Here is a 25,339-nt window from a genome sequence, read left to right as displayed (position 1 = left end):
AACAATTATTTATTTATTTTTTCTCACACAGCACAAAACGTATGATTTTCCGTTTAATTTGCATCAGTATTGTTTCGTATTTCAGGTAACTATTTTACATTTATATTTAAAAATATGATCATACAAATATACATTTCATACAAATATATTTCTATCTCAAATTTTGTAAAACTGAAAATATCTACAAGATAACTGATATGCCAAAACACCCAGTCAGAACACTAAAGGAACTTCACACTATTTCCATATGCAAAACAGCTCTTTAAGACAGAGTGAATTGCAACACAGGATTGATTTCCAGGTTATTGGTTCATTAGTCACACCACTGCCTGACTGATTTCATTTCACTAACCCAAGTTGTTGAACATGCTGACTAGAACAAATAAAGTAATAACAAAAAAATTGAGGGCACAAATAATATAATTTGTGTTTGAATTAAGCTGACTTAAACTAGCTCTAGAGTGAGGCACATAGAAGCAAAATGTGGATGAATCATGTACCTCTAATGATCGATCATCACTCATTAGAGGTACATATCAAGTCCTTGTGTTTTTCAATTTTTAAAAATATTCCCCTCAAACAATCATCCCTTCGATACTGGAGCATATATTCCTTGATCTACAGTAATGCTAATTTCCAGCAAGCTCCATCTATCATTTAGCACAAAACAAGTATTCTACTCTTCATTGTTTTTCATCTTTGTTTTCAAGTTCTCACACAGCGTGTTTTGGTCCTCAAAAAGCAAATTTGTATACAGTGGTTTTATCATCACTAGATTGTGACATTTAGTTCAATATGGAAAAGGATCTGTTGAATCTATTGACATGCATGAAATTATTTACATCATGCATATATCACCATACACAGATCAAACCTTATATCATATGTTTAAAGCAAAGTTATAAAGCAGGTTATAACATAGTAATTAAACCATTGACTTACATGTTAATTACAGGAATGTGCCACTATTGTCCATTGCCATAGGAATATTGACACAGACCTCTGGTGACAGTGGCTCACTTTATGATTAAAGGGCTGATTCTGCAGATATAATCTAGAGAAACTGTCCCAGCTGTGCTGTGTGGATTTATGACTATAAGAGAAAGAGGTAGAGGTAGATTTGACAATATGTTTAAAGATACATTTAGAGAAAATGCACACACAAAAAAAGTTCTTCATCAGTTTATTCTGTTCTAGTAGAATAAAAAACATCGTATTATCAATAAACCAAATTATGGATTAGGTTTATATTAAGCAGAAATGAGTCAGATGGAAGAAAAATTATGTGTATCCATGTCATACTAAGAAAATGATTACTCAGATGGCAAAAAAACAAATCAATTAAAGAAAAATCAACAGACAGGTGTACCACTAAAACAAATACAGTTAAAATGTCCTTTTTCTGACATGACCTGTCAGTTCTGTTAAACACTTCACAGTTCATTTGTCAAATCTGTTATTGACTTTTTACACAATACATACTTCATTGCTGCCTCAAAAATTATTTGGAGTATTTGTTTCGGGGGGATATCTTCATAATGGAGCTTAATTACTTCAAACTGTAATACAAATGTATGATCAAAATAATCACATCACAATATTAACGCATGACAACATCTTGCAATGTTAGCTTCTATGAATCACAAAATATATCGCTTAATATCCACGTAAAATACACCCACAAAAGACATCCAAGAACTTTTAAGACTTTTTTGTACTGTCTCGTACATTATCTCAATTTTAATTATATGCAGTTCTATGCATTTTGTCCATCGTCACGTACTGCTCATTCAAACTAGCCAGTTCTTTTACGTTAAAATAGCTAAAACATCCTTATTGCTTAAGGTAAATTACTAATTTAAGTAATACATTAAGGGAACTTTCAGCTTGTCTCCGTATCTGAGGACATACGAGCTATATGTAAAATAGCTCTAAATGTACAGTATTACATGGAGCTTATCTACATCCAGAGATACTTTGATTCAGTATGTATGCACAGGTTTCTTGTTTACAAGCGCTAAGTTTCCCCTCTACGCGGGACTATATTTCCCTCTCGTCCTTTCTAGAAAGATACTTTGATTCTTCTTGTCTAGACCCTGTCCCAACCATAGTCACTAACTAGGTTCCAACCCACTGCTGTAAACCTGACGTCATCACGTTCCTGAGCATGCCTACAAGGGTCGAAAATAAACAAAGGCCAAGGGAAAGTGACTCTTGAGCAAAGATAGTCTGCCAATTTACACCGTAAAACTACAGCTTGTATTTTTTGATCTCACTAATCTGTCTCGAAAGTTGGCGTCGGATCGACAATGGAAAACGGATTGTCTTTGCGAGTTAGTGTGTTTTCCGATCAGGGAGGCAGGAAATATATGGAGGACGTAACCGAGGTTGTAGTGGAGCCAGAGCCGGGTGAAGATGAATTGAGTTCAGGCGAACATGGCGAGACGGAGGTGGACAATATTGTTGGTGATTGCAAGTCCGAAATTTTTACTACGGAGCAGATTTCTGCAAATGCATCAAAAAGTTTGACAACCTCCCCTGTATCCACTACAACTGAATGTACCCAAAGCGACGAAAGTCTCTCGGCAGCTCGACCAGTTTCAATTCTCGATAGTTCGCTGACCGAGACCCGTTCACGGCGGTCTGTTGCTTTTTTCGCGGTATTTGATGGGCATGGGGGGCGAGATGCAGCACAGTTCGCCAGGGATCATTTGTGGGATCTCATTAAAAAACAACGAGGTTTTTGGTCAGAGGATGACGGCGAGGTGTGTGCCGCCATCCGTAAAGGATTCATTGCCTGCCACCATGCCATGTGGAAAAAACTACGTAAGTTGACATGTAGTGCCTGTTCATTGCTATAACTCGTAGAACAACACCTCTAAGTTGCGGAACTGTACTTATGATCAACTAATAAACTTGGCCTAAAGTCTATGGCCGGGTTTACATTTACTATTCGCCCTGGTTCAATACATCAAGAACGAAATGAACTTTCAATGTATTGTAGTACTCTCCAGGCCATTTTGAGCGGAGGCGCCAAGTGAATGATTCGGTCGTTGCATTGCAAGAAAACTCCCATGATTCCCACCAGTGCCCCAAAACGTCGGCGATATTTGCACAATGGCATCGTTAGCCTAGGTAACTGCAGAACTGTGTGTGTTCAGCAGCAAACAAATTATACACCGATTTAGCTAAAAGAAAAACCAACAACAACAACAACAAAAAAACTATACCGGCCTCAGTGGAAACGCAATTATGTAACTTGGCCCTGTATCAGCATATTCGTTCATTACTTATTTAGCCACGGACCGATTTGAAATCGGTTTTAATTATCCCACTAAATACTTTTAGACGGCGATATCCTTGATTTTCACCGTGTCTAATTGGAATAACTAGTTGTTCAGGAATAAACTGGCGGTCAGCAATGGGCGTATATCCCAGTGAGCGGTGAATATGAGCGAGCTAATAAAAGGAAGGGTGCGATGTTACATCACATGCAGCCTCATAGATAATTCCAGAACGCTACCAAGCTGCACATCCAGTGTTCATCGCAACCGAGCAGACGGTCACTAACGCGAATGATCTGATCCATTTCAAAATGTATTACAAAAAGGAAATTAGTTCTTGGTTGTAACTGAGGTAGTGTGCTTGTGAGATAGAAACTAACCATTCCTCTGTGACCGCCTGTCACGTCAGATTTAGTTGAGGTCATATATCACCTCGATAACTCTGACTGGAAATGATCTATGAATAAACCAGTTTTTGAAAGAAGTAACAGTATGACACACCACTCATACACTCTTCATCCTACATGTCACAGTTACCGTCATGCCCAATGTTTTTTCATAGCTGAATTGTCAGTGAGTCTCCCCCTATAGGATGATGGTTTTAATCTTCTGTATTCCATAAAGTCTCTGTTTCATAACTTGTGTGCTGCTGCCAAGGGGTTGGGTGGGGGTGGGGGTTTCTGATAATTAAATCGCATTGTTTTCCTTTCCCTGTAATGTTGAGGGGATACCGAAAACTTCAACGAAGAGTTGATCTCAAAGCGAAGTCTGGTGTGCTACTGACTTCCAAAAGGATGCTGTTGTTTAGACAGTAAGGTTGAAACCAGCAAACTTATATATCCTTGAATGCAGTCATCTCATTATGCACCTTTTAATTAATTGAACAAATTGGGTTGTGATTTGCCAGTAAACCACAAAGCCTCATTTAAAAAAAATAATGCACCTATGCTTGTTTATGTGAAGGCTACATTTTTTGAAGCGTGCTTATGTTCGTTCTCTCTCGTTCTATGTAGCGGAATGGCCAAAGACTCTTACAGGGCTTCCGAGTACGTCAGGCACAACAGCTAGTGTTGTTGTGATCCGAGGCAACCGCATGTATATAGCCCATGTTGGGGACTCCGCTGTGGTACTGGGAGTTCAGGACGACCCGTCTGACCAGTTCATTCGGGCAGAGGAGCTTACCCAGGACCACAAGCCTGAACTCCCGAAGGAAAGGGAAAGGATTGAAGGACTGGGGGGCAGGTGAGTTTTTGTGGTTGTTGGAGGGTTTTTTTTTTGTTCCTTTTGTTTTAGGGAATTCTAAGACGTCAGTTGTCCTTAGGTGTACCGTCTGCTTGGTAGACTTGTGACAGGCAAGCTGACGTTTACAGACTTGCACAAAGTTAAACACTTTTTATAATGCTGCATTATTCAGTCTCACTCCCACAGCAAAAGGGCAGACACAACATTTAGTGAATGCATGGTTAATGTGTATATGCCACAGATATTTTCCTGTGTAGAGTGTGATAATGTAAAAGTGAATAAGGATCATTTCCATATCTCTTTCAGTGTTATTAAAAAATCTGGGGTGAACCGTGTGGTGTGGAAGAGACCGAGACTGAGTCACAATGGGCCAGTTAGAAGGAGTACTGTTATAGACCAAATTCCCTTCCTTGCTGTTGCTCGGGCTCTGGGTAAGCATCAATATATCTTATTAAAAAAAAAGAAAAAAGAATCAGCCTAGTTATCAGTTGCCAGCTCACCTATATGTTTTAACAGCTGCCATCCTGCTCTTTGGGAACTGCTCACTACAAGTTTGACAAATGACCAACTGTATGAGTGGTTAGAATGGTTAGAATTGTTGATTGTATCTAGTTTTAGGAAGCTGGGAAGGTGTGTAGGGTGTTGTTAACATTGCGTGTTTTCATTGGTTTATTGTTGGCGTGGGAATTTTGAATGATCTGCTTTTCAGTGGCTAAAGCATAGTCGTTGGATTCACACTGAAATATTATTTGAAGGGCCATGGAAACTATCAGATCAAAACATTAACTATATGGGACTTACCATGTGTAACATACCAACCAGGGTGCTCTAGTACCTTTCCTTAACATCTTTGTTTTTGTAAGCTACTTACATTTAGTCACCTTCAGAGGGCTCCAAAAGCATCCATGAAAACAAGGGATAGTAAATTAAAAGGTCCAGTCCAGTCAAACCTTCACAGCTGATGCTATACAACATTGAAAAGTATCAATACATTCTAACCATGGCTCCTGCATGTACAGTAAAGACACAGGAACATGTGATTAGACAAAAAAGGAGAATGGTGAACTTGTAGAGACAGAATCATACGTACAGGCTCAATTGCTATTGACAGCAGAAAGTAATCACTTTGAAACTCTGTAGTATGGCTGATTTATAAAGCAAACAAATGGCAGTAATTCATTGCAAAAGTAACTGTGGTGATTGCAGTAGCAGATTCAAGGCATTTTATTTCTCTAAGAGATTGCTTAAATATTTTCAATAGATTAACTGGTCTTTAAACATTTTTACAAGATGTCGAACTAACTTCCTAAGGCAACCATGTAATGTCGAGGGTTATATTTGGCTTTGTTCCTCCTGTAGGTGATCTGTGGAGCTATGACTTCTACAGCGGGGAGTTTGTAGTTTCACCTGAGCCTGATACCTCTGTCGTCACCCTGGACCCAAAGCGGCACCGTTACGTCATCCTTGGCAGTGATGGGCTGTGGAATATGGTACCCCCCCAGGATGCAGTTTCTATGTGCCAGGACAACGACGAAGCTATGGTGAGTGTGATAAAACGGTGACAGCAAGTTCAGGATCGTCGACATCCTTAAAAAGCTCTAAAGTGTTTTTAGCTTCTGATTGACTTTTAGCTACTGGCATCTTGTGGGAACATTTTAATGAGCTGAGCTCCCCTGTAAGAACAGTTACTTGATTTGAAATAACAGCACAATATCTGTGATTTTGTAGTGACTGTAGACTATAACCCAATTTTATAACAGCAGTCTCCTGTTGAGTCAGATGTAGAGTGAACCCAGAATATATTCATCTGCCCACAGGCAAAGTGTGGCGTTTCCAGTGCCCGGCAGCTGGTCAGCCATGCCTTACTCCGCTGGCGCCAACGCATGCTCCGTGCAGACAACACCAGCGCTATAGTCATCTGCTTGCAGCCACCAGGAGTTGTCGAGGAGCCTTTGCATCAAGAGGAAGTCCTACTGAATCTAGCAGAGGGTTCCCGATGTTACCCCACTGAAGGACCCTGCTCCAGCACTCTTCTCATCAAGGTAAATCTCATCTCATTGCAAACATCCTAAAAAAAAAAGTTAGGGTTTTAGATTAATTGGTGTGGAAGTCTCGATTTTATATTTGCAGAAATGCTGCAAAATGTTGAACTGTTTAATGGTAACACTCTTGTGTTTGGTAGACTCATCAGTTCAAGTCAGTCAGTGTGTGTGTACCAAGTGCTGTACAATTTTACATGTAGGTAAATTTGACTAGTTTGACAAGTAGAGGGTCAGTAGCCCTGTTGTTTTTGTCGCAGAAAAAAAATCAGGTTTTGCTGACAAGAAAACTGAACAGCTTGTGGTTTCCTCCAAACAGATGCCTGATATCCAAGTCCCGTCTCCTGTGTGTGAAATTAAGGCGACTTTTGAACAGCAGAATGGCCTGTGTGGCTCTGGCAGCTGTCCGTCATCTGAATCCCTGTGCTCTTGCCTGGTGGACTCTGTTGACCTCGTCTGCAGTGGACTCTCGGAAAAGGCCTTAAGCAGTGATGTCATCGATACCTCAGTGCCCACAGGCAAACGTGGACTCGAAGACTCCACCATCCCGTCGGGAAAGAAGCCGAGACGAAGTCTTCCAAATTTGCTCCAGAACACTCCTTCCTCTTGCACGGTCAGACGCAGGAACAGTGAACGACCGTCCCTGAGACGCAACGGAAAAAGCCAGAAACAGTCAAACAATGTCCAGGTCCTACTCCAGCAGCATGGAAAGACCACCGTGTGTGTGTGCTGAACCATCCAAACTCAAAAACACACCAGCCGTCCTGTACTCATAAACTGACAGTCAGAAAACAATCACTGATTTCTTTCACACTCAAAACTACTGAGAGACCAGGCTCAAATGCTATGAACGATATCGTCAACTGTGGGAGATGTACAATTTACAAGTATTGAAGTTGTCATTATAATAGAAGGTATTCGCTGGTATCAATCAATGACACACATACACCTTTGGATGTGGGATTTATGCTATTGTCTGATTTTTTTTACTCTATTTAAGTAAGGGGGATTGTAAGTTATTACATCAGTCCATTTTCATTTTAGATGTTTTCTAACATGTTGGGTTTTTTCCATGTATTTTTGCCTTCTTATGTATTTTAATCCCATAACTTCCAGTATGTATCAACAGGCATTAAGGGTTTGACTTAAGATACTTGCACTAAAGTGTAATTCTTGTCCATCTCCTGCCATGACTACCATGGAAGGGTTATTTTCACAACATTTATGTAATGCAGGCACATCTTAAGTCTAGAGATACCCTGAGGTTGTCCTTATGTACAGTATATATTCCAAAGATGGATATATGAATAGATATAAAAGTTCAACTTTGAGAAATGCAATATATATTTTTATACATCATTCTGTCTCGCTCAACAAGCAAACAGGACTTATAAGGTGTTTCTGAAGTCACACTGTCACAAATATTTATACTCATTCCATATAGGGTTTCAGCAGGAAAAAAGGTTACACCTGTGATTTTTAAATACATGCAAATTGTTTTAAAGTGTTTGTTTTTCGTTACTGGATAACACTTTTGTCCAAAACTCAAGGTGCTGCTATCTTTCAATAAGTGAATAAAATGACAAATGAGAAAACGAACCTCCTCTGTATATCTGTTTGCTAGCCAGAATAAGGAGTCGGTCGCTTGATGTCCACCAAGTGTCCAGAACGCTAAATACCGTTTGTAGCACACATGCCTTTGCAACGATGTTTACCACTCACTTTGAGTCACATGACATTTCCAGATTAAGTTATCAAAACTTGCATGATGTTTTGACCTTTTACCTGCACAAGTGTCATTGCTGGTATGATACTCCTAAAATAGATGGCAGTGCCTTTGTTGACCAACTTAGAAAACTTAATTTAATGTAAAACAATGGTAATAACCTCCACATAATAATGCAAAAAGCAATTCGCATCTGGAAAAGGGTCCAAAGAGCTCCCATCATACAAGTGCGGTTGTTTGATGAGACGTTGTCAGTCATAAGCCATATTTTCACAAACGATTTTCAAACAAGTGAGAGGGGTACTACGCGGAGGCAGTCGCTGGCTAGCTGAGCAAGTCCCTTATGTACATTTACGCTCGAGAAAGAAACCCACTTTAGGAATACAGACATTTGTTCTTCATAAGGGGAATAACACTTTTCCACCACATAGACGTAAACCATGGGTTGTTGCTAGAACGAATCAAAGCCTGTTTTCTTGTAGACAACACAATTTCTATGTAATTTTCCGTCGGATTCGCTTCTCGAACATTTTCGTGTTGTTTCGTAATTTTTCCGAAATTTGCCGAGGGATGGAATGCCTTCGTCACGTTGCCAAAACATCGCGAGGTTTGCATGTAAACAAACAAGTCAGTGTGGAACGAATTTCGGGGCTCCCCGAACCTGACGTTCTGGTACATTCGGGAGAAGCCACTCACATAGCCTTGCGCTTCAGTAATCATTATTTGAAACACATACAGAGCATTATTGCGACATTAAACGACGTTGTTTTTTAATCTTCCGTAGCCATTCTCCTATGTGTCTGTGGAATCGACCAATCTACTGGCAATTCAACTGTGATTTGCATTAGGGCGCGAGGGTAACCGCCTCTGTCGTGAAGGGATTGGCCAATCCTGAGTCATCAGTATATCTCATTGGTGGCTAGCTTTTTTCGTTCTGCTGTATTTACTGCAACACGGTATATTGTGGCGTTTGGTGAAGACACCAGTCTAGAGGGCTGAAAACATAACGCGTTAGGTACGTACAAAGATTCCTTGTACTTAGGATAAATGTTTTCGCGGAGAAGTTGTGTAATTCAAGTTGAAGAATTCTTTGAGGACTTACATGTGTACTGCCTCAGTCATGTAACGGATGTCTCACAAAGTGTTATGTTGGCAGTTAGCATTGCTAGCTAGCTAGCGGATTGACAAAGTGGTCGGAGTTATCCTAGCTATGCAAAGGATAGCATAGCGGGCTTGCTATATTAAAGTAACCGTGTAGACAGCTAATTGGGCAACTGGTCAGTAGGCTGTCTGGCGATGTTTGAACTTTATGCCCAGCGCTGCATGTTATGGTTTATTAAACTACTTGAACAACAGGGTGCTGTGCTGAAACTGTGTATTTCAAAGTCATATCTTAGTTCAATTAGCTAGCATGCTAGTTTGCCAGTTGACACTGATAACTTGTCCTCCTCGCCCGGTTAGCTTGTTGTATCTGTTCAGTTTAAATACATCACGCAAGATATGTATACATGCGCACTGTACACTTGAAAGCAAAACTACTGAAGTAAATACATGTCTGTTTAGGCTGCAATATTTTCAAATACATTATGTCGAGACACTGTGAGTTATATAAGAAAATTAAACTTAATTTTGAGCACAGGACACAATTAACACTAATGGTTTGAGAGTGCCTGAGAGTGTTGGATGGTGAAACCTTTAAGGATAATATTTTTTATTTGTTTAGGAACATATAGGTTCAAAACCTTGCACGTCTTGAATGTAAGGAGGGTTCTTGACCAGCTTTACAGGCTTACTAACCTTATGGACTATGTATGCTCACTGTTCAATTGTCCTTACTGTTATCATCTTCTGTTCACAGATTAGAGTTTTGTTGACAATGGCGAGCGACTCCCCGCGCAGACCTAGCCGCTGTGCTGGAGGGGTTGTGGTGCGAGCCCAGGCTGCTACGTAAGGGCAAAATCCTTCACTTTTGCCACTGAACTGAAGTTTCAAACGAGCCCATATTTGCTTGTTTTACTAATGTGTTTGCTTATTTTGTGTCAGTCACATTGACCAGACAGTTCCAAATCCACCTTTGCACCTTCAAAGCTTACAATAAACTCCTTTCTCAAACACCTGCCCCTGTATGCAGTGTTCCCAAATATTGAATAATGCTTTAGGGATCATCTATATCTCTGTGTGAGCAATGATCTCTGATATGTATCCTTTTGGAGCTGCTGTGTTAAGCCTATGGCCGAAACTTCACCACACAATCTTGCTAGTCATCAGTGTTCCCATATTAAGTCAGTAATGGCCTATATACACTCATGCTCTGTTAATACGGTTTTTAATTGTGTTGCTATGGATTCACATTATTTGCTGATCACTTGGCTTAACCGTTCCATTGTGTGGTATGTGCATTAAGCATGAATGGTTTAATTAAGATTTGGTCTTCATGCCATACATATAAATCTGAATAGCATAACCAAACTGATGATACTGTTTGAAGATGACACCATTTGAATATTGCTTGTTTGCTACCCTCAGTCAACTGAGATTATTGCATTTTAGGGAGCAGTCTTACATGGAAAGTGTGGTAACCTTCTTGCAAGACGTGGTCCCTCAGGTTAGTGTAGTTTAAACATTTTGGCTAAGCTGACATGGTCCACTTAGACTTTCCAGTATCATGTATCCTGTGATGAGCTGTAACACATTTGTTATTGTGTTATTACATTGTAATGTTTTCTGAGAGCGGTTGTTTATTTGTTGTTATTAATATCCGTAATTACTGATAAATAGTAGCTTATGTTAATGTGTTTTTCATTGATACTCAGTTTTAACTGTTGATGTGTTGTATAGTCTAATTCTAAACTTTATTAAACGTTTTATAAATATTTGGTAATAATATTGGATTCATATCCAGTGAGATTTTCATTGTTTAAAAGAAGCTTGTGCTGAGGTAAAAAAAAAAAACAAAAAACCTTTATCAGTGTCCTCAGAGAGTTGTTGAACTCTTAAAAATCAGTGTAACAATTTTTTTCTCAACACACATCTTTTTTGCTCAAAATTCAAGGCTTACACAGGTGCACCCACAACGGATGAAAAAGAAAAAATAGTTTGGGTTCGGTTTGAGAAAGCAGACATTAATGGTAAGTTTGTGTTTTGTTGTCATATTTCTTGAACTCCTCAATGCATCCAGTTTGTTCTGTTTTATTAGTGGTTTCCCAGTAGTTCAGGTTGCTCTGCTTAACTGGTATTCTGGCACAATGCAGAACTGGTCATGTTCTTTTGCCTCAGAAACTCAATGTATATTTATGTATCATATTCTGAACCAGAGAAACCAGCAGTGACAGCCATGAACTTTGCCTAGCAGAAAACACATTTGAATAGGAATCCTCAGTTCAGTTCAATCACTTTAGGATAGACCAGTGACAGGAGTGATGCCACAGTGTTCCCAGATGGGGGTGGTACACCGTGGATGTGTTTCTTTGTTGAGTCGATGCTTCTGCTTGTACTGTTCCCTTAGTTTTGGTAAATGGAATGGAAAACTCGATTCTCTCACTCATTTAGATCTCGTTTTAAACAGTATCTTAAGATGGGTGGTGAATGTTCCTCTATAGATTTCAAATATAGTCATTGCTAATCCAGTTCCAGCTGAGTTTGAGCAAAATTAAGTCCACAGGAGCTGACTAGAAGCTTTGTAATGAGCAGAAGTGCAGCATGGCGTGTCCTTGTGTAAATACGCACTTATGTATGTGCCATAGCCCTAATCAGCTCAACAGCTCACTTTCTGAAGGCGATCTTGTGTGCCTCAGTACCAATACGAAAAGGAGCAAGAAGAGGGAAAAAAAATCACTTGCCAAATAAAGGTTTGTGAAGACTGATACACTTGAATGTTTTACCATTGGGAACAATGAGTCAGAGTTTGTCGTGAAACAGCACTCAGATCCGTTTTGAAGCCTGGCTCTGGCGTGATGAACCTGTGCAGCTATTTGATGGTTCGTTTCTCTATAAGTACATGAGCGACGGGTCGAGTCGGCCTGAGCGACGGGAGAGAACGCGTGTGCCAGGTCGGCGGTGAAATCTAACGGCAGCTTCGCTTTGACAGGGAATAACTCGGCTGTGTTTATGAAACGTCTCACTCTCTTAATGTCACACGCCGCACTCACCTTCTTGAATAGCACTCCTGTTCTGCTTACGACTCATTTGTGAACCCTTGCACGCTCAATATACCGGGAAGCAAAGTGGAGAGAAACTGAGCTGCCTGCTCCTCTCGCTGAAAACAGCAAGACTGAAGGTGTGGTGCTTTAACTTGAAAAGAGAGATGCCTTTGGAAAGTGTTCTACAGTTGACCAACCATTCATAAGGCTAAACCTTTGGTGAGATAGAGCAGGGTACAGTCAATAAAGTAAACATCAACTCACCCTGCTAAAGCAATTCATTCCAGATGTTTCCCTCACTAATGTAAGGGTTGATGTAGTAGAAAAGTTGAATTTATTCTTTACATCCTCACTCCTTGGTAGTGAAGGGTAGTATATTTCCCTTAGAATATGTCGTAGAGTTAAAAGGAAAACAGATTTTTGATTTTGTTATTTGTGGTGGGGTTAAGGATTAATGCTTGTGGAGTTGCAGTTAATGCCCCTAGCAGTGTCTCAAAGCAGACAGACTGCCTTCAAGCCGTTCCCTGCTGCTGATTGTTTGTTTGTTTATGTGTTTAGTTGTTTTTTCCTTCTTCACAGATGTGGCTCGCTCACCGGAGTTTCTGGAGATGCACAGCAGTGGCACTGACCCTCCGCTCTGTCTAATGATCGGCTATGCAGACGGCATGCAGATCTGGAGTATATCTGTGAGTGTTTCACTGTGCATATATTCAGTCTGTCTGCATCTGTCTCACTGTCTGTCTGTCTGTCTGAGCTCACTCAGTGATGAGCTCCAGGCTCACCAGTCTGCTTGTACACCTGTAAATTAAGCTTGTGTGTGGGTGGTGGATTGGTCCCACTTTATTTTGACACTATAACTGGATCCATCTAATTATGAGAGAAAACAGTTCCATGGACGCAAGTGAAGAAGAAGAAGTACTTTATTTGTCACACACACTCACTGAGCAGTGAAATGCAACCTCTGCATTTAACCCATCCTAACACCCATGAGCACACACACACAGACACACACAGTGAGCTAAAAGCGGGGCAAACATGCAAACAGAAAGGACCTGGGATAGTCAGGATTTGAACCCAGAGCCTTCTTGCTGTGAGGCAACAGTGCTAACCACTGCGCCGTCGTGAAGTGGAAATTAACTAGGACACAAAGTATTAATCAGGAGTCCGCGCTAAAAAAAAAAAAAGCAAGAGCTAAAAATTTCAGTGTTATTGAAAGAAATTTGTGACATAGAGAGAGAGAGAGGGAGAGAGAGAGAGAGAGAGAGGGACCGTGAAAGTAACTAAAGTCATTTATTCTGAGATGGATAACTTTGGCTCTGTCTTTTCCGATACTGTTTTCTTTAACTTTTGAGTGAGAAGGCAGAAATCACATTCTAAACAATGCAAGAAATACTACTGATATGGTATGTACTGCTGCATGCACACAGGTAACAGAGTAGTTGTTTTGTTTTGACCTCTTTTCCTGAGAGGACCTTGTAGTACCTCACCTTTGCCACTTGATGTCGCTCTAGACAAAGGCATGACCCACAGCGTGACCAGGAAGATGGATTTGATAGTGAAGGGGTTACCAGATCATGTGCAGTGGTAAAGCATGTGAACGCTTTGCTTTGTTACCATAATGATAATCTGTCAAAGTGAGATAGATGAGCATAAAAAGTAAAGACAATAACACTCTGCACACCATGGTAGATTATAGATATATTAAATGTGGCTCTCCTCAGTCAGGTGTAAGATTCTGTTTTGTCAACATGGGTATTTTGTGTGTGTGTATGCATGTGCGTGCATATGTGTGTGTGTGGGAGGGGCTAGATACTTTACTTATTTTTGCTGTTTCCCTCATATTTTCAGACTTTAATATTTTTGGAAAAGAATTTGTATTGTCTTAATAGTCTGTAGCGTTGATACCTCAGTCAAGTATGGTGTAATGTGTACACCACTAAGAGATAGATGGAAGATGTCAAATGCAGTTATCTGACTTGACTGCACTCTTCATCCGTCTGGAGAAAACATGAAACTTTTGTCACTGTACACTGTTCATTGCTTACAGTGTTAGAATCATTATTCAGTGATACATATCATTTTTCTTTTTGTTCTCTCTCTCTCTCTCTCTCTCTCTCTCTGTCTTGCTGTCTGGCTCTCTTTCACAAACACCAACACACACTTTTGCCCCAGTCCTTTTCTCTTTTCTCTCTCTCTCTCTCTCTTTCTTTTTTTCACGGACTCCTACGGCCAGAGTGTGTTTTTCCCTTGCCTTAAATAAGTGTTGAAAGCAGCGCAGTTTCTGGCTCTGAGTGACTGTGAAGTGTTTGTGACAGTTGCTACGGCGACACTCTCTGTAATGGTGTTGAATGGATGAGGACGAGCCGTCCTGTCAGGCAGACCCCAGTGTGTTTCTCCGTCTCCTCGTGCTGTATTTTGTGTGTATTAACATCATCTCGGGGAGGTATATTTGGCCAGGGAAGTGTTGCTTTGCTGGCGGAAGATGGCAGGCAGATCGGACAGGGCTAATTGATTCGATGTTGGAATGAAAAGCCGCGTGTGGTGTGTGTGTGCGCGTGCGTCAGGGAGAGAGACAGAGAGAGAGACGTGCTGTGATGTGAGGTGTTAGTGCTGGTGCTATTCCTCAATTCAGACTGAAGGCCCTTTGGCTGGAAACACTAAAATCATGACGCATTAAGCCTTTGTATTGAGGATTTATTGTATTTATGCTGTAATTACAGAAGAGCTATTCAAGTGACTGGCACTGCTGTTAGAGCTGCATTTCTCACTGTAGGAGTTAATCTGACAGATTAAGACATCTATAGCTTGTGCTTCACTGTAATTATCAACACTTATACCATGTCATGTTGGGCAGACAGCAATAGCTAGAATACATGCCTCCTTAAAAGTAATTTTATGATCACTCCCACCCATCCTTTGTAACTGTAACACTACATATCCCCACCATGTTACACAGCTGACACTGACTTCTGTTTTGACATCAGTGCAAGACTTGAGATTTCTGGATGCGTGTTCAGTTAACGACTCTCAGGATGGTCATGACCTTCCATGAATCAATCATGGTTTTTCCCGTCAGTTTCTGTGGGCGTGTGTGAGTGTGTGTGTTTTGTTTTTCCCCTCATCGGGGCAAAAGGTCAGAGATTAACACAACTGTCTCCGTACCACAATCGGTCCAACATCCGTCCTAGATTTGATATGAATGATAATGAAACGCAATGAGGGCAAAAAAAAAAAAAGGCAAAAAATAAATAAATATATATACCAAAACAAAAAAGAGAAGTCAAGAAGCAATTTTGCATATTGCTGTGATAAATGGTAATGTGACAGCAGACAGGTTGTTGATGGATGGTACACAAAGCTTTGGAAGGCTAAAGATGAACAGTCTAGTAATGCAAAATGACAGTCGCATTAATGTAAACCTCGCAATCCGGCAAATTCCATTATTCCTCTGCCCCCATTTGCTAGCAGGAGGGATTTTGTTTTACTGTCTTCTTTCCCTCTCTCCCTTTCTCCCTCTCTCTCTCTCTCTCTCTCTCTCTCTCTCTCTCTGTCTCTCTCTCTGTAAACCTGGCGTGGTCTGTACTGTTAATCTCCCACTCTGTGACCGGAAAGTCTGTGCGGAGCACTTTTATTAAAACACAGCTCTGATCCATCACTCTGAAAAGGCTACTAATTGAGCAAAAAGAGCGATCATCCTCGGGCGTGCTTATCTGCTTAAAACACATGGATTATGTCCAGTAATGTGATAATGCACATTCTCTGTAATTTTTGTTACACACACCCACCCCCACACACACACACACACACACACACACACACACACACACACTACAGAGAGGGCTTACCCTCTAAAACAAAGGCTTCTAGACTAAAGCACTGCTAGACGCAAAGCAGCGTCAGTTATGTGTGACTTATAGCAGTGACCCTATGGTCCATCTCCAGCTCTGACTGCACTGGTTATCTGACTTTTTCTCTATGGCTGCCAAAGCCGCCTGCATTGTCAGGCGTGAAACGTTAGACCTGCTCGTCAAAGTAAGGCCAGTTGTGCACACCATGTCCCTTTTAACTGGTGTTTCATTCAGTTCTTAGTGGCTTTTGTTTTGTGGTTTGGCTGTTAGCTGCACCAGCCCCCCCCCCCCCCCCCCCCCCCTTGACTCGCCTTTCTTTTTCCTCCCAGTTGGAATACATTATTTGTCTAACAGTGTGAACAGATCTGCCTTTGTTCTTATGAGTATTGTTCCTTTGACTTCCCATGACTACGTTTTTTTTTTTTTGCCTCCAACTGCACCAAATTTATCACTAACACTAATCATTAGCCTGCATGATTACAAGAGTCTCTGTAGCCTTAGGATCAGTGGGGAACTGAATATACTGCATGTTTGCCTCAACTGTGAGCAGTGGCTTAATAGTGTAAACATGCTTCTCCGTAGGAGATAGAAAAAATATCCACAAAGCATGAAGCTGTAACCAGAGTTCGGGTTTGATGTCTGTTGATGTCCATATTCTCCTCCGGAAAGCTCTGCAAATGTCGAAGGATGTTTAAGGTGCAGCTTTCACCATCAACAGCTGTTGGTTAAAAACAAAGTGTTTTCCCTGCAATCGGGAAATCACTACCAGCGCTGAATTATTTAGTTAACTTTTTCACATAACAATAAGTGACATATGTCACATTCTTCTCTGCAGCCTGTTCTGTTGGTCGGTGCAACAAGTTTTTTTTTTTTAAGTCCGTAAAGGAACACTTCTCCAGAACCACCATAGACAAAGTAATGCTTGGTTTGATTTCCAAACAAACAGTTCAAATGAAACTCTCATTTAAATGCCCCTGGTTCCCACCAAATCCATCACCTCATTCATTCCCTGGCAATGAGGAAACTCGTAATGTTTTCCGGATTTCAACTTTTCGCAGTGAGGGAGAAAGCGCTTGTGTTACATGACGGGACAGTGTCCTGACTTCAGAAACATGGAGGATCATTTCTGGGCTAATTGGATCTGGTGATATGAATTGGAAGTCACAGGTCTTCCCGTCCCTCTCCCATGGGTCCACTTTGCCGTCCACCATCTCCGATTTAATGGCGATTCCTCATTTGCCTTGTCCTGACATGTCTGGCCTCTCGCTTACCCCTCAGACTGCAGCCAACAGTTATTTTTACAGTGTAAGATCACAGAGAATTTAGGCCTGAAGACTTACTACTACTACTACTACTACTACTACTATTACTACTACTACTACTACTACTAATAAAGCTTCAGGTGTTTTATCATAAACATGTAAGAGTTATTAAGAATCATCCTTCACTCTTAGTGCTCAGTACATGTAACCTTTAGATATAGATGTCAGGGCATTTTGGGCCTGTAGCCTACACAGAATCATCAGTTGATTTGTTCTAACAAATATGCTTCATTAATAAAGTTATCAGATTTTTTTTTTTAAAGATTGTAAGTGTACCTCAGAACCCCCGGCCCAAAAAGATTTTTTCTTTTTTGACGATACAAGTTGCTCTGCTATCTATCATATGTCAGTAAATACGTGATTTATACAGTAGCCCGTACTTGTTATTCATTAAAGATTGTCAGGTAGTGATAGGCATGTCTTGCCCATCAGAATTCATGTGTCATACTGCTGAATGAATACCAGTGCATGCACAGGTGTGTGTTTAGCTTTTGTGTGTGAGGTCTGACAGTCAGTGTTGGCTTGCTGTGTGGGTTAATGTATGTCTCATTTCTTTCCTGACCACAGTGGCATAGCTGTACTCCCTATAGTTAATGATATTAATGTTTATCTTTACATAGACATAGACAAAAAGTCATTAAATAAGCTCCAAAAACGTAACCAAAGAAATTAGTAATATTTTCCTTTTTGGAGCTTTTGCTATATATATATATATATATATATATATATATATATATATATATATATATATATATATATATATATATATGTATGTATGTATATTTGGGTTGCAGTTTAAGGATTGCACAAAAACTGGCCAAACTGACAATTCAAACTTGATTCTATAAACTTTCCACACTATGAAAAATGGAAGCAGAGACAGTAATCATTAGAAGGACGTATCTTTTTTTTAACGTAAAGGCTGCAGTGTTGAAGTTTTCCGTCGGTTGGTTTTCATTCCAATGGCTCTTCTTTGCCGCAGCACTAAATCCAATGACAGTGATACTATCATTATTGATATGAATAAATGAGAATGTATATTGCACTGACTGTCGCCGTTGGCAACATGGTGCTATGGGCGGATTAGGTGCACTTGCATTGATTAAAAATAACTGTAAATACAGGAGAAAAGATGCTCATGATACAGTCATTAGACTAGCAGAAGGCCAGGCTACACAGCCACACAATTTCAACAATGTTTTATCGTAATTTGTAACTAGAGTGAAATCAGGTTGGCATTGTGGCAATGCAAACATTGGTTGCTCAACCCAACCCAAATGCACTTTATAGTCTGTAGGGAAATGACTGTCTCTTGCAGCTGATTGTACCATTCTCTACCTTTTTGAAAAATTCCCACACTTTGTAACGGTCCTGTTTTGGCTGAGAGACTGAACACTGTGTAACCACCATGAAGAGAGAGTTTCTCCCACTGGCTCTGCTCCATGTTTAGAATATAGTGTAAAAGAATGTGCAACTGCACTGAGCAGCGTTGTGAAAGCTTTGGACAGCTGAGTGCCTCGCATCTATTGTACAGTAACCATTCCGTTCCTCACATTTTTAATTAAGACAGATGTAACTCACAGTTGTCTGTTATCATTGTGTTAAATGTCTGCATTTACAATGCTTTCTCTGAAGTTTGTGCTTGTGTGTCTGCTGACGATGCTGTGTTTCTGTGTGTGTGTGTGTGTGTGTGTGTGTGTGTGTGTGTGTGTGTGTGTGTGTGTGTGTGTTTGCAGTTGAGTGGGGAGGCACACGAGCTGTTCTCAGTTCGCCACGGACCAGTACGAGCCGCCCGGATTTTGCCGGCTCCTCATATAAGTGAGTATGTTTTTCTTTACAGGTTAAGTACTTAACAACACACCCTTTACCATAAACCATGTCCCCCACAATCTGCCTGTATCTTCTCCCCCCTCTTCAGGAACTGAGCTAACATCAGAAACACAGGGTTTCTCATTAATCTGAGATGGGAGGAGTCAGACCACTGTCCAAGATATTTTTGAGGTTGATTGGTAACTGACATAATACTTCTTGACTCTAAGGCAGATCTCAGCTGAGCTAGATCATGTCTACTGGTCAGATGTATAACCATTTTTTTTTCAGAAACAGTGTCAGATATGACAATGCTGCTTTATCCATCATGAAAAGCTGTAGAAAGTTCAGTCTGGTTTTTTGGTAGTTGTGGACTGCTTTGGACTCCAGTTAGATGCAGCAAGATTTATGAAGTCCTGTGTATTTCTGCTGTTTTTTTCCTTTTTTTTACTCAAAGCCTCTTCAGTATATCAAGTTGAAATTAAAGACTAGCCTGTGTTTCTTAATAGCTCGGAGGCCTTTGCCAGAGCCCTGCTGGTCTTCCCATCCTAATATTAAGATCAGGCCTTGAAGATTAGTGTTGGCCGGCTGTCAGCTGGCTTCCTCGGTTTTCACCAGAGCCCTGGCAGAAGAGCCCCAAAACCTCGGCGACTTTTCCTCCTCTTTCATCATAGCCTGTTCGTCGGCCAGTGGATGGTTGCGGTCCTCTTATTTGTTAAAGGAAGGAAAAGGAAACAGGGCCCTGCAGAGAGCGAGAGAGAGCTAACTCCGAGGTTCCAGTCGACTTAAGACCGCAGAACAGATATGGGTGGGACGGAAGTGAAATCTCAGTCTAGTGTAGATGAGAAGGAGCCCTTTGCACTGCGGTTAGTTTGACGCGGCGGAGTCGAATCGCGGTAAACGCTGGCTCTACTCCGTCTCCCTCCGTCGAGAGAGGGAGAGGACCCCCTCTTTTTCGGTCAGGCTCGCGATAAATACCCGATAGTTAAACGCTTTTATTCTGGGCCGTGAGCGTGAGGTTTTTGTTTGTTTCCAGAGCTGCAGTATTTGAAAGTGCTGTCACTGCAGGTATTCCTGTGTTCCGCATCTCAGTGTTTGACATTTGTCTGGAGTTTCGTGTTGTGGTCTTTTTGGCAGATTTCAACAATGCACAATGACAGCATTGAAACATGGCTGGAAGTGGATAAAAGCACACAGTGGTAATGAGAAGCAGGAGATAACCAGCACATGAGGAGAATGCAAAAAATCAAATGAATTGTACTAGTTGGGCTGGGGGGGGGAAGGGGGGAGAACCGATCGCAATCTGTGCGGTGCGAACAGTGTTGTACTGTGACGGGCTTTGAAAAGAGTGTTTGTTTCAGCTGAGAGCCCTGGGTGGGCGGATTTTGGAAAGTCCTGAAAATAGGTGTTGATTTTAATAAGCCAAGGTCTTTCCTAGAATAAAGGACGAAGTTCCGTTTTCTTTCTTCCTCCCGTAGGGAGCAAACTATATTTTTCCTTTTCTCCTTGGGAATTTTGACACATCCTCTTATGTCTTTGGAGTTTGCATAATTCTTTTCCGAAATGACGACAGACAAATGATTGACTGATCGTGTATAATCATTGTATCCTTACACCCACCCCCACCCCCCCATTAAACTTTCTTCCAGTTTCCTGATTGATCTGAAGTTGATTGTATGTGACATGCATGTGAATGTCTTCTGTCTGTACAAACCCTCCATTCGATGAAAACAATCAGCAAACGTGTTACTCCCAATAAGTTAAGAAAATGAAGCATAAACACTTTTGTATTTATTTTTTAAAATAATTTTAGAAGTAAATTCAAAGGAAAACAACCCATGTCAAATCCAGAGTTATTTTACAAGCCGCAGTCAAATACTAACAGAAGCATAGGTATGTTGTGGTTGTTGTTTTGTTTTTTTTTGTTTTTTTTTTAATGACTCAAATAGAAGGCAGCTGTTATCTTCTCTGGAGGCCTTTGTATTTATATTATGATTGGATATCGTGACCAGTCCCAATGTGAGGATGACAGAGAAGTAAGGACAGAAGAGTGAAGCCTTTAAAGTGTTGGGGGTTCGAGAATGGTGCATTAACACTCTCACGCCACGCCACAGGACCTCTGTGTTCCTGTAGCTGATTAGCGGCCTAGCCTGGCTGTCCTAAATTACAGCCTTGGAAAATCCTAACATCTTGTTCAATCCGGACCGAGTTGGACATGTTTCCCCCTCACCCCCTCCATCTCTTTAAAATCAGGAAAAATTAGGGTAAATATGGGATCTGTAAACTTAAATGCGACATGTTTTCTCCACCCAAAAACATGCCTGAGGGCCTTTTTACCATGGTGTAATTTCCCCTAAATGAAACACAGTCAGAGGAAAAGCCCGGTGCAGAGGCTTTGAAGGCTCTCTCTCTCTCTCTCTCTCTCTCTCTCTCTCTCTCTCTCTCTCCATCAGTCTGTGGGGAAAGGCGGCTTGTGATTCCACACATCGAACAGCGTGGCATTTCTGTTCTCCGTCTCCAACTTAATGTCTCGCACGCTGGTATTTTAATTTCATTTGATCCACCATAAGTCTCCATGTGAAGTTGGCATTATTTTTGCGGTCAGAGAGGATGAGACTGTAAGTTGACAGGAAAAGAAGTGCTTGCCTTTTTTTTTTTTTTTTTTTTAATTTGTACGGAAATTTTGCAAAACCATAATTTGATTACAGAGCATCTGTTGTAATGCAATCAACACGCTTCCTGTTGCGGTAGCTGATTTTTTCTTTTCTTTTTTCTTTTTTTCTTAAACATGGAGTGAGTGGGTGAGTGGGTGGCTCTGGCTTTGACAACAGGCCTCACACATGCATTATGTTAATGAATGTTCCCCTTTGTGCAGATCAGCGGTTAAAAGTATCCTCATATCCTCTTTGTCCCTTTTTCCGGATGCAGGTCCCTTAAAGACGGACAGCTTCGCTGAGAAGAGGCCCCTTCTAGGCGTGTGTAAGAGCACGGGTTCTTCGGGGTGAGTAAATGAGGAAACGGCCGTGACATCATTTCCTTTGTCAGCTGGGACTAGGGTCCTTACATGTGTCACATCATCGCAGCTGATCTGGTCACCTCAGCAGGGCTTTTTCTCTTCCATTCAAGCTGCAGTCACACACACACATTCAGAACATCCGTGAACAGCTAATTTCACATCATAGAATGGTTTTTACTGTATAAGAAATGCAGACTGAGGGGTAGCAGGTAATTGACCATTTTCATTACTTTATACCCCCGCCCCCCCTTGTAAATATGAAACATCAAATCGTAAAATGAAGGGATGACATGAGTGTTTATCAACTATGTGGTGTTACAGATTATGTTGTCTTTGTAAATAGTGTATCTTTGGTTTTTTGCGTGCAGAGTGAAGTCATTAGTTAAAAGAAAAAACAAAAAGCAACTGAATATTCCATGCGAGTAATTCATGTCGATCATCGGGTTGAGTAAGCCCCTCTGCGTTTAGAACACGAGGAGACATTCAGAAATGGGTCTTACCTAAGGCAAACTCCACGTGCTAACGGAACATTCCGTCGGTCTCCGTTTTATCACGTTTTGCCCAGCTCTTTCTCTCTTTAAATGCAGAGAGAGAGCCAGAACTGTAGCCATCACTCTGTTTGACAGGTAGACATGATGAGATATAAATCTTAAGGACATTAGGAAACCTATAATTTGCTCCACAAAATAAGCTGTATCAAAGGTTTTTAACTTTGGCTGATGGAACCAGGGAGAGGTATGCTGTGAGATGGCCAAGCCCAGTCAGCTGTCTGGCTAACACATTTAAGGTGTGCTTCACTTTAGAAGACAGAGGACAAGTAGACATTCAGCGCTCAAAACTCTCGATATGTGTTTCACTCGCTGATCAGACACTTCCACTTTTCCGTGGCGGCGGCCCTTAAACTGATATTTCCTCTGCGGGAAGTAGAATAAAGGAATCTGTCTCCTGCACGGTTTTGATGGAGCCCACCGTCCTGACGGGACCGAGCTGACTGCGCTCTTCACGCGAATACGTCCAGTCCGCCTCTGACTCGACGCCTTCAGCTGTGTGCCTTTTTACTGCTGCCTTGTTTCAGTTAATGCTGAAAACATGTCTCATGCTGACATCCATACCCATAACCCCAGTGAGGAGACTGAGGCATCTGGGCCGTTCCAATGGAAGTGTTTTGTAAATAGTATAGAATTTTTTTTTTTTTTGATAGATCAACCCTGCGGAGTTCATATTTTTTCTTTTTTTTTTTTTCTTGCCGCTGAAATAGTTCATAACATTATTGGAGTCTTCAGTTTTTAGTGTATAATCATTTGGAAATAACAGCTTTTGTCAACCACCAGAGCGAACGTTGCCTTGACACTTAAATGGAAAACAGATTGTAGTCTTGGCCAATACGGCTGTGCTGGTTTAGAAGTCAGTTCAGTCAGCTTTAGGCTTAGATTACAAGATTTGCAAATTAAAGGAAAACCAGAAAAGGGGAAAAAAATCATGTGTGCTGGTTCTTTTAGCTGGCTAAACACACTCAACATAATTTTATCAACGGAAAGGATTATGCCTTAAGTCCTAACAATGTATGGATTCATTGATTTCCTTGACAGCAAAGTGCATATGCTGTCATACAACATTCAAGCTATGCACTAATGCAAACAGGGGTTTGCAAATTAGCAGAAAAAAAAAAAACCTGATTTACTCATTCTCTGGTTGTTCTCCATTTGTATCTAATAAGTATTTTTTTAATTATCTTCCACCCTCGTGTTGTGATACTTTTCTTGTTTTAATTTGAGCAAAGGCATTGAAAATGGTCCCATTGTGGACATGCGTCATCTCTCTGAATGAATGCAAATGAACAGGGCTGAATGGAGGCTTTTTAACTGTTTGTGGGCGTCACAGAGAACATGCTGGCAGGGGAAAAGTTCAGTGCTCAAGAAGTCTGCTTTTGTTCTTAGGGATGTGGAGAAATTAAGTTGTTGAGCAAAAAAAAAAAAAACCTGATGCCCTCCCCTCCCCTTCTCCTCCTTCCCTCTTTCCACTCTGCTCTCAAACTCTGGAATCTACATAAAGAGGATGTGGGCATGGTCTTTCATTTTCCACAAATGCAGACCTCTTTCATTGTGGAGATCACCGCTGCTGCTGGCCGTGTCCCGGGGCCTGAGGCACACGCGCGTTCGGCCCGTGCTCTGAGCGCTCCTCTCAGCCCGCCGGCCGCGACGTCCTGGGTCGTTACAGTTATTTGGTTCCCTGACTGCAGAACCGAGGTGGGGCCAGGTTCTCGTGCAGTACCCAACAAGGAAAAAAACGACACTTTTCACCTGATGTTCAGACAGATCTGAGCACGGCCAGCACACACCAAGCCACGTGTTGTCCCCGGGGATAAAGAGAGCTGTTGGGATGGCCCGCAAGCGTTCTCACTCCAAATCCGAATCCGTGAAAAATCCTGCCTGCGCCTAATACCTCTTATTAATTACACAATTGGTTGGGAAGTGAAAAAAAACGTCCCGTTTTGGCATGTATTATCTTTTTTTTTTTTTTTTTTAAGAGACTTAACAAAAGCCTATTGTGATATTAAGATGTGCTTTTCATTGCATTTTCATGATGGTTTTAAAACCTTAGATGTGAGGTATCCCTCTTCCTAAAGTGTATTAAATGGTAAATCTCTGAACGTTTGTATCAGAGAGACACCAGATTAAGCGGATTGGAAAGCAACGCTTTTAAAGCCTCGTGACACACACTCCTTCTCCCGCTATCACACTCAGAATCACTGGGCTCATGACCAAAAAAAAAAAAAATACAACAACAACAACAAAAAAAAACCCAACAACAACAACAAAGGAAAAACCCTGCACCCATGTCAGGTCCCCAGGCCTAGGGGCATGACTGTGGGCAAACCACTGAGTTTATTGCACTTCCATTTGTAGCTGCAGAT

General features: G+C 41.1%; 2 protein-coding genes across 3 annotated transcripts in view; both read left to right on the top strand.

Annotated features, from left to right (window-relative positions):
* The first annotated feature begins 2,202 nt into the window (after positions 1–2,202).
* Positions 2,203–8,143, top strand: ppm1da (protein phosphatase, Mg2+/Mn2+ dependent, 1Da). Its single transcript, XM_030777298.1, has 6 exons — positions 2,203–2,826; positions 4,298–4,526; positions 4,833–4,957; positions 5,886–6,067; positions 6,344–6,568; positions 6,885–8,143. The coding sequence occupies exons 1-6, from the start codon at positions 2,310–2,312 to the stop codon at positions 7,296–7,298; spliced, it is 1,692 nt and encodes a 563-aa protein (XP_030633158.1). The 5' UTR covers positions 2,203–2,309; the 3' UTR covers positions 7,299–8,143.
* Positions 8,144–9,265: 1,122 nt separating this feature from the next.
* Positions 9,266–25,339, top strand: part of bcas3 (BCAS3 microtubule associated cell migration factor) — a 200,008-nt gene continuing 183,934 nt past the window's right edge. For both annotated transcript variants that reach the window (XM_030776763.1, XM_030776762.1), the window contains exons 1-7: positions 9,266–9,306; positions 10,150–10,238; positions 10,842–10,896; positions 11,344–11,419; positions 13,010–13,116; positions 19,337–19,418; positions 22,338–22,410. In XM_030776763.1, coding sequence (XP_030632623.1) covers positions 10,168–10,238; positions 10,842–10,896; positions 11,344–11,419; positions 13,010–13,116; positions 19,337–19,418; positions 22,338–22,410 — 464 coding nt within the window. In that variant the 5' untranslated portion in view covers positions 9,266–9,306; positions 10,150–10,167. The remainder of the gene's footprint in view (positions 9,307–10,149; positions 10,239–10,841; positions 10,897–11,343; positions 11,420–13,009; positions 13,117–19,336; positions 19,419–22,337; positions 22,411–25,339) is intronic.

Source organism: Chanos chanos, chromosome 6, assembly GCF_902362185.1.
Source record: "Chanos chanos chromosome 6, fChaCha1.1, whole genome shotgun sequence".
NCBI classification, from domain to species: domain Eukaryota; kingdom Metazoa; phylum Chordata; class Actinopteri; order Gonorynchiformes; family Chanidae; genus Chanos; species Chanos chanos.
The sequence above is the reverse complement of the archived record's forward strand: the minus strand, read 5'-3'. Positions and strand labels throughout refer to the sequence as shown.

Excerpts from the sequence above, each read along its gene's own strand:
- ppm1da (XM_030777298.1), top strand. The coding sequence starts at position 2,310 with ATGGAAAACGGATTGTCTTTGCGAGTTAGTGTGTTTTCCGATCAGGGA. Across the intron at positions 2,827-4,297 it reads TGCCATGTGGAAAAAACTAC|CGGAATGGCCAAAGACTCTT; the intron begins GTAAGTTGACAT and ends CGTTCTATGTAG. Across the intron at positions 6,569-6,884 it reads CCAGCACTCTTCTCATCAAG|ATGCCTGATATCCAAGTCCC; the intron begins GTAAATCTCATC and ends TCCTCCAAACAG.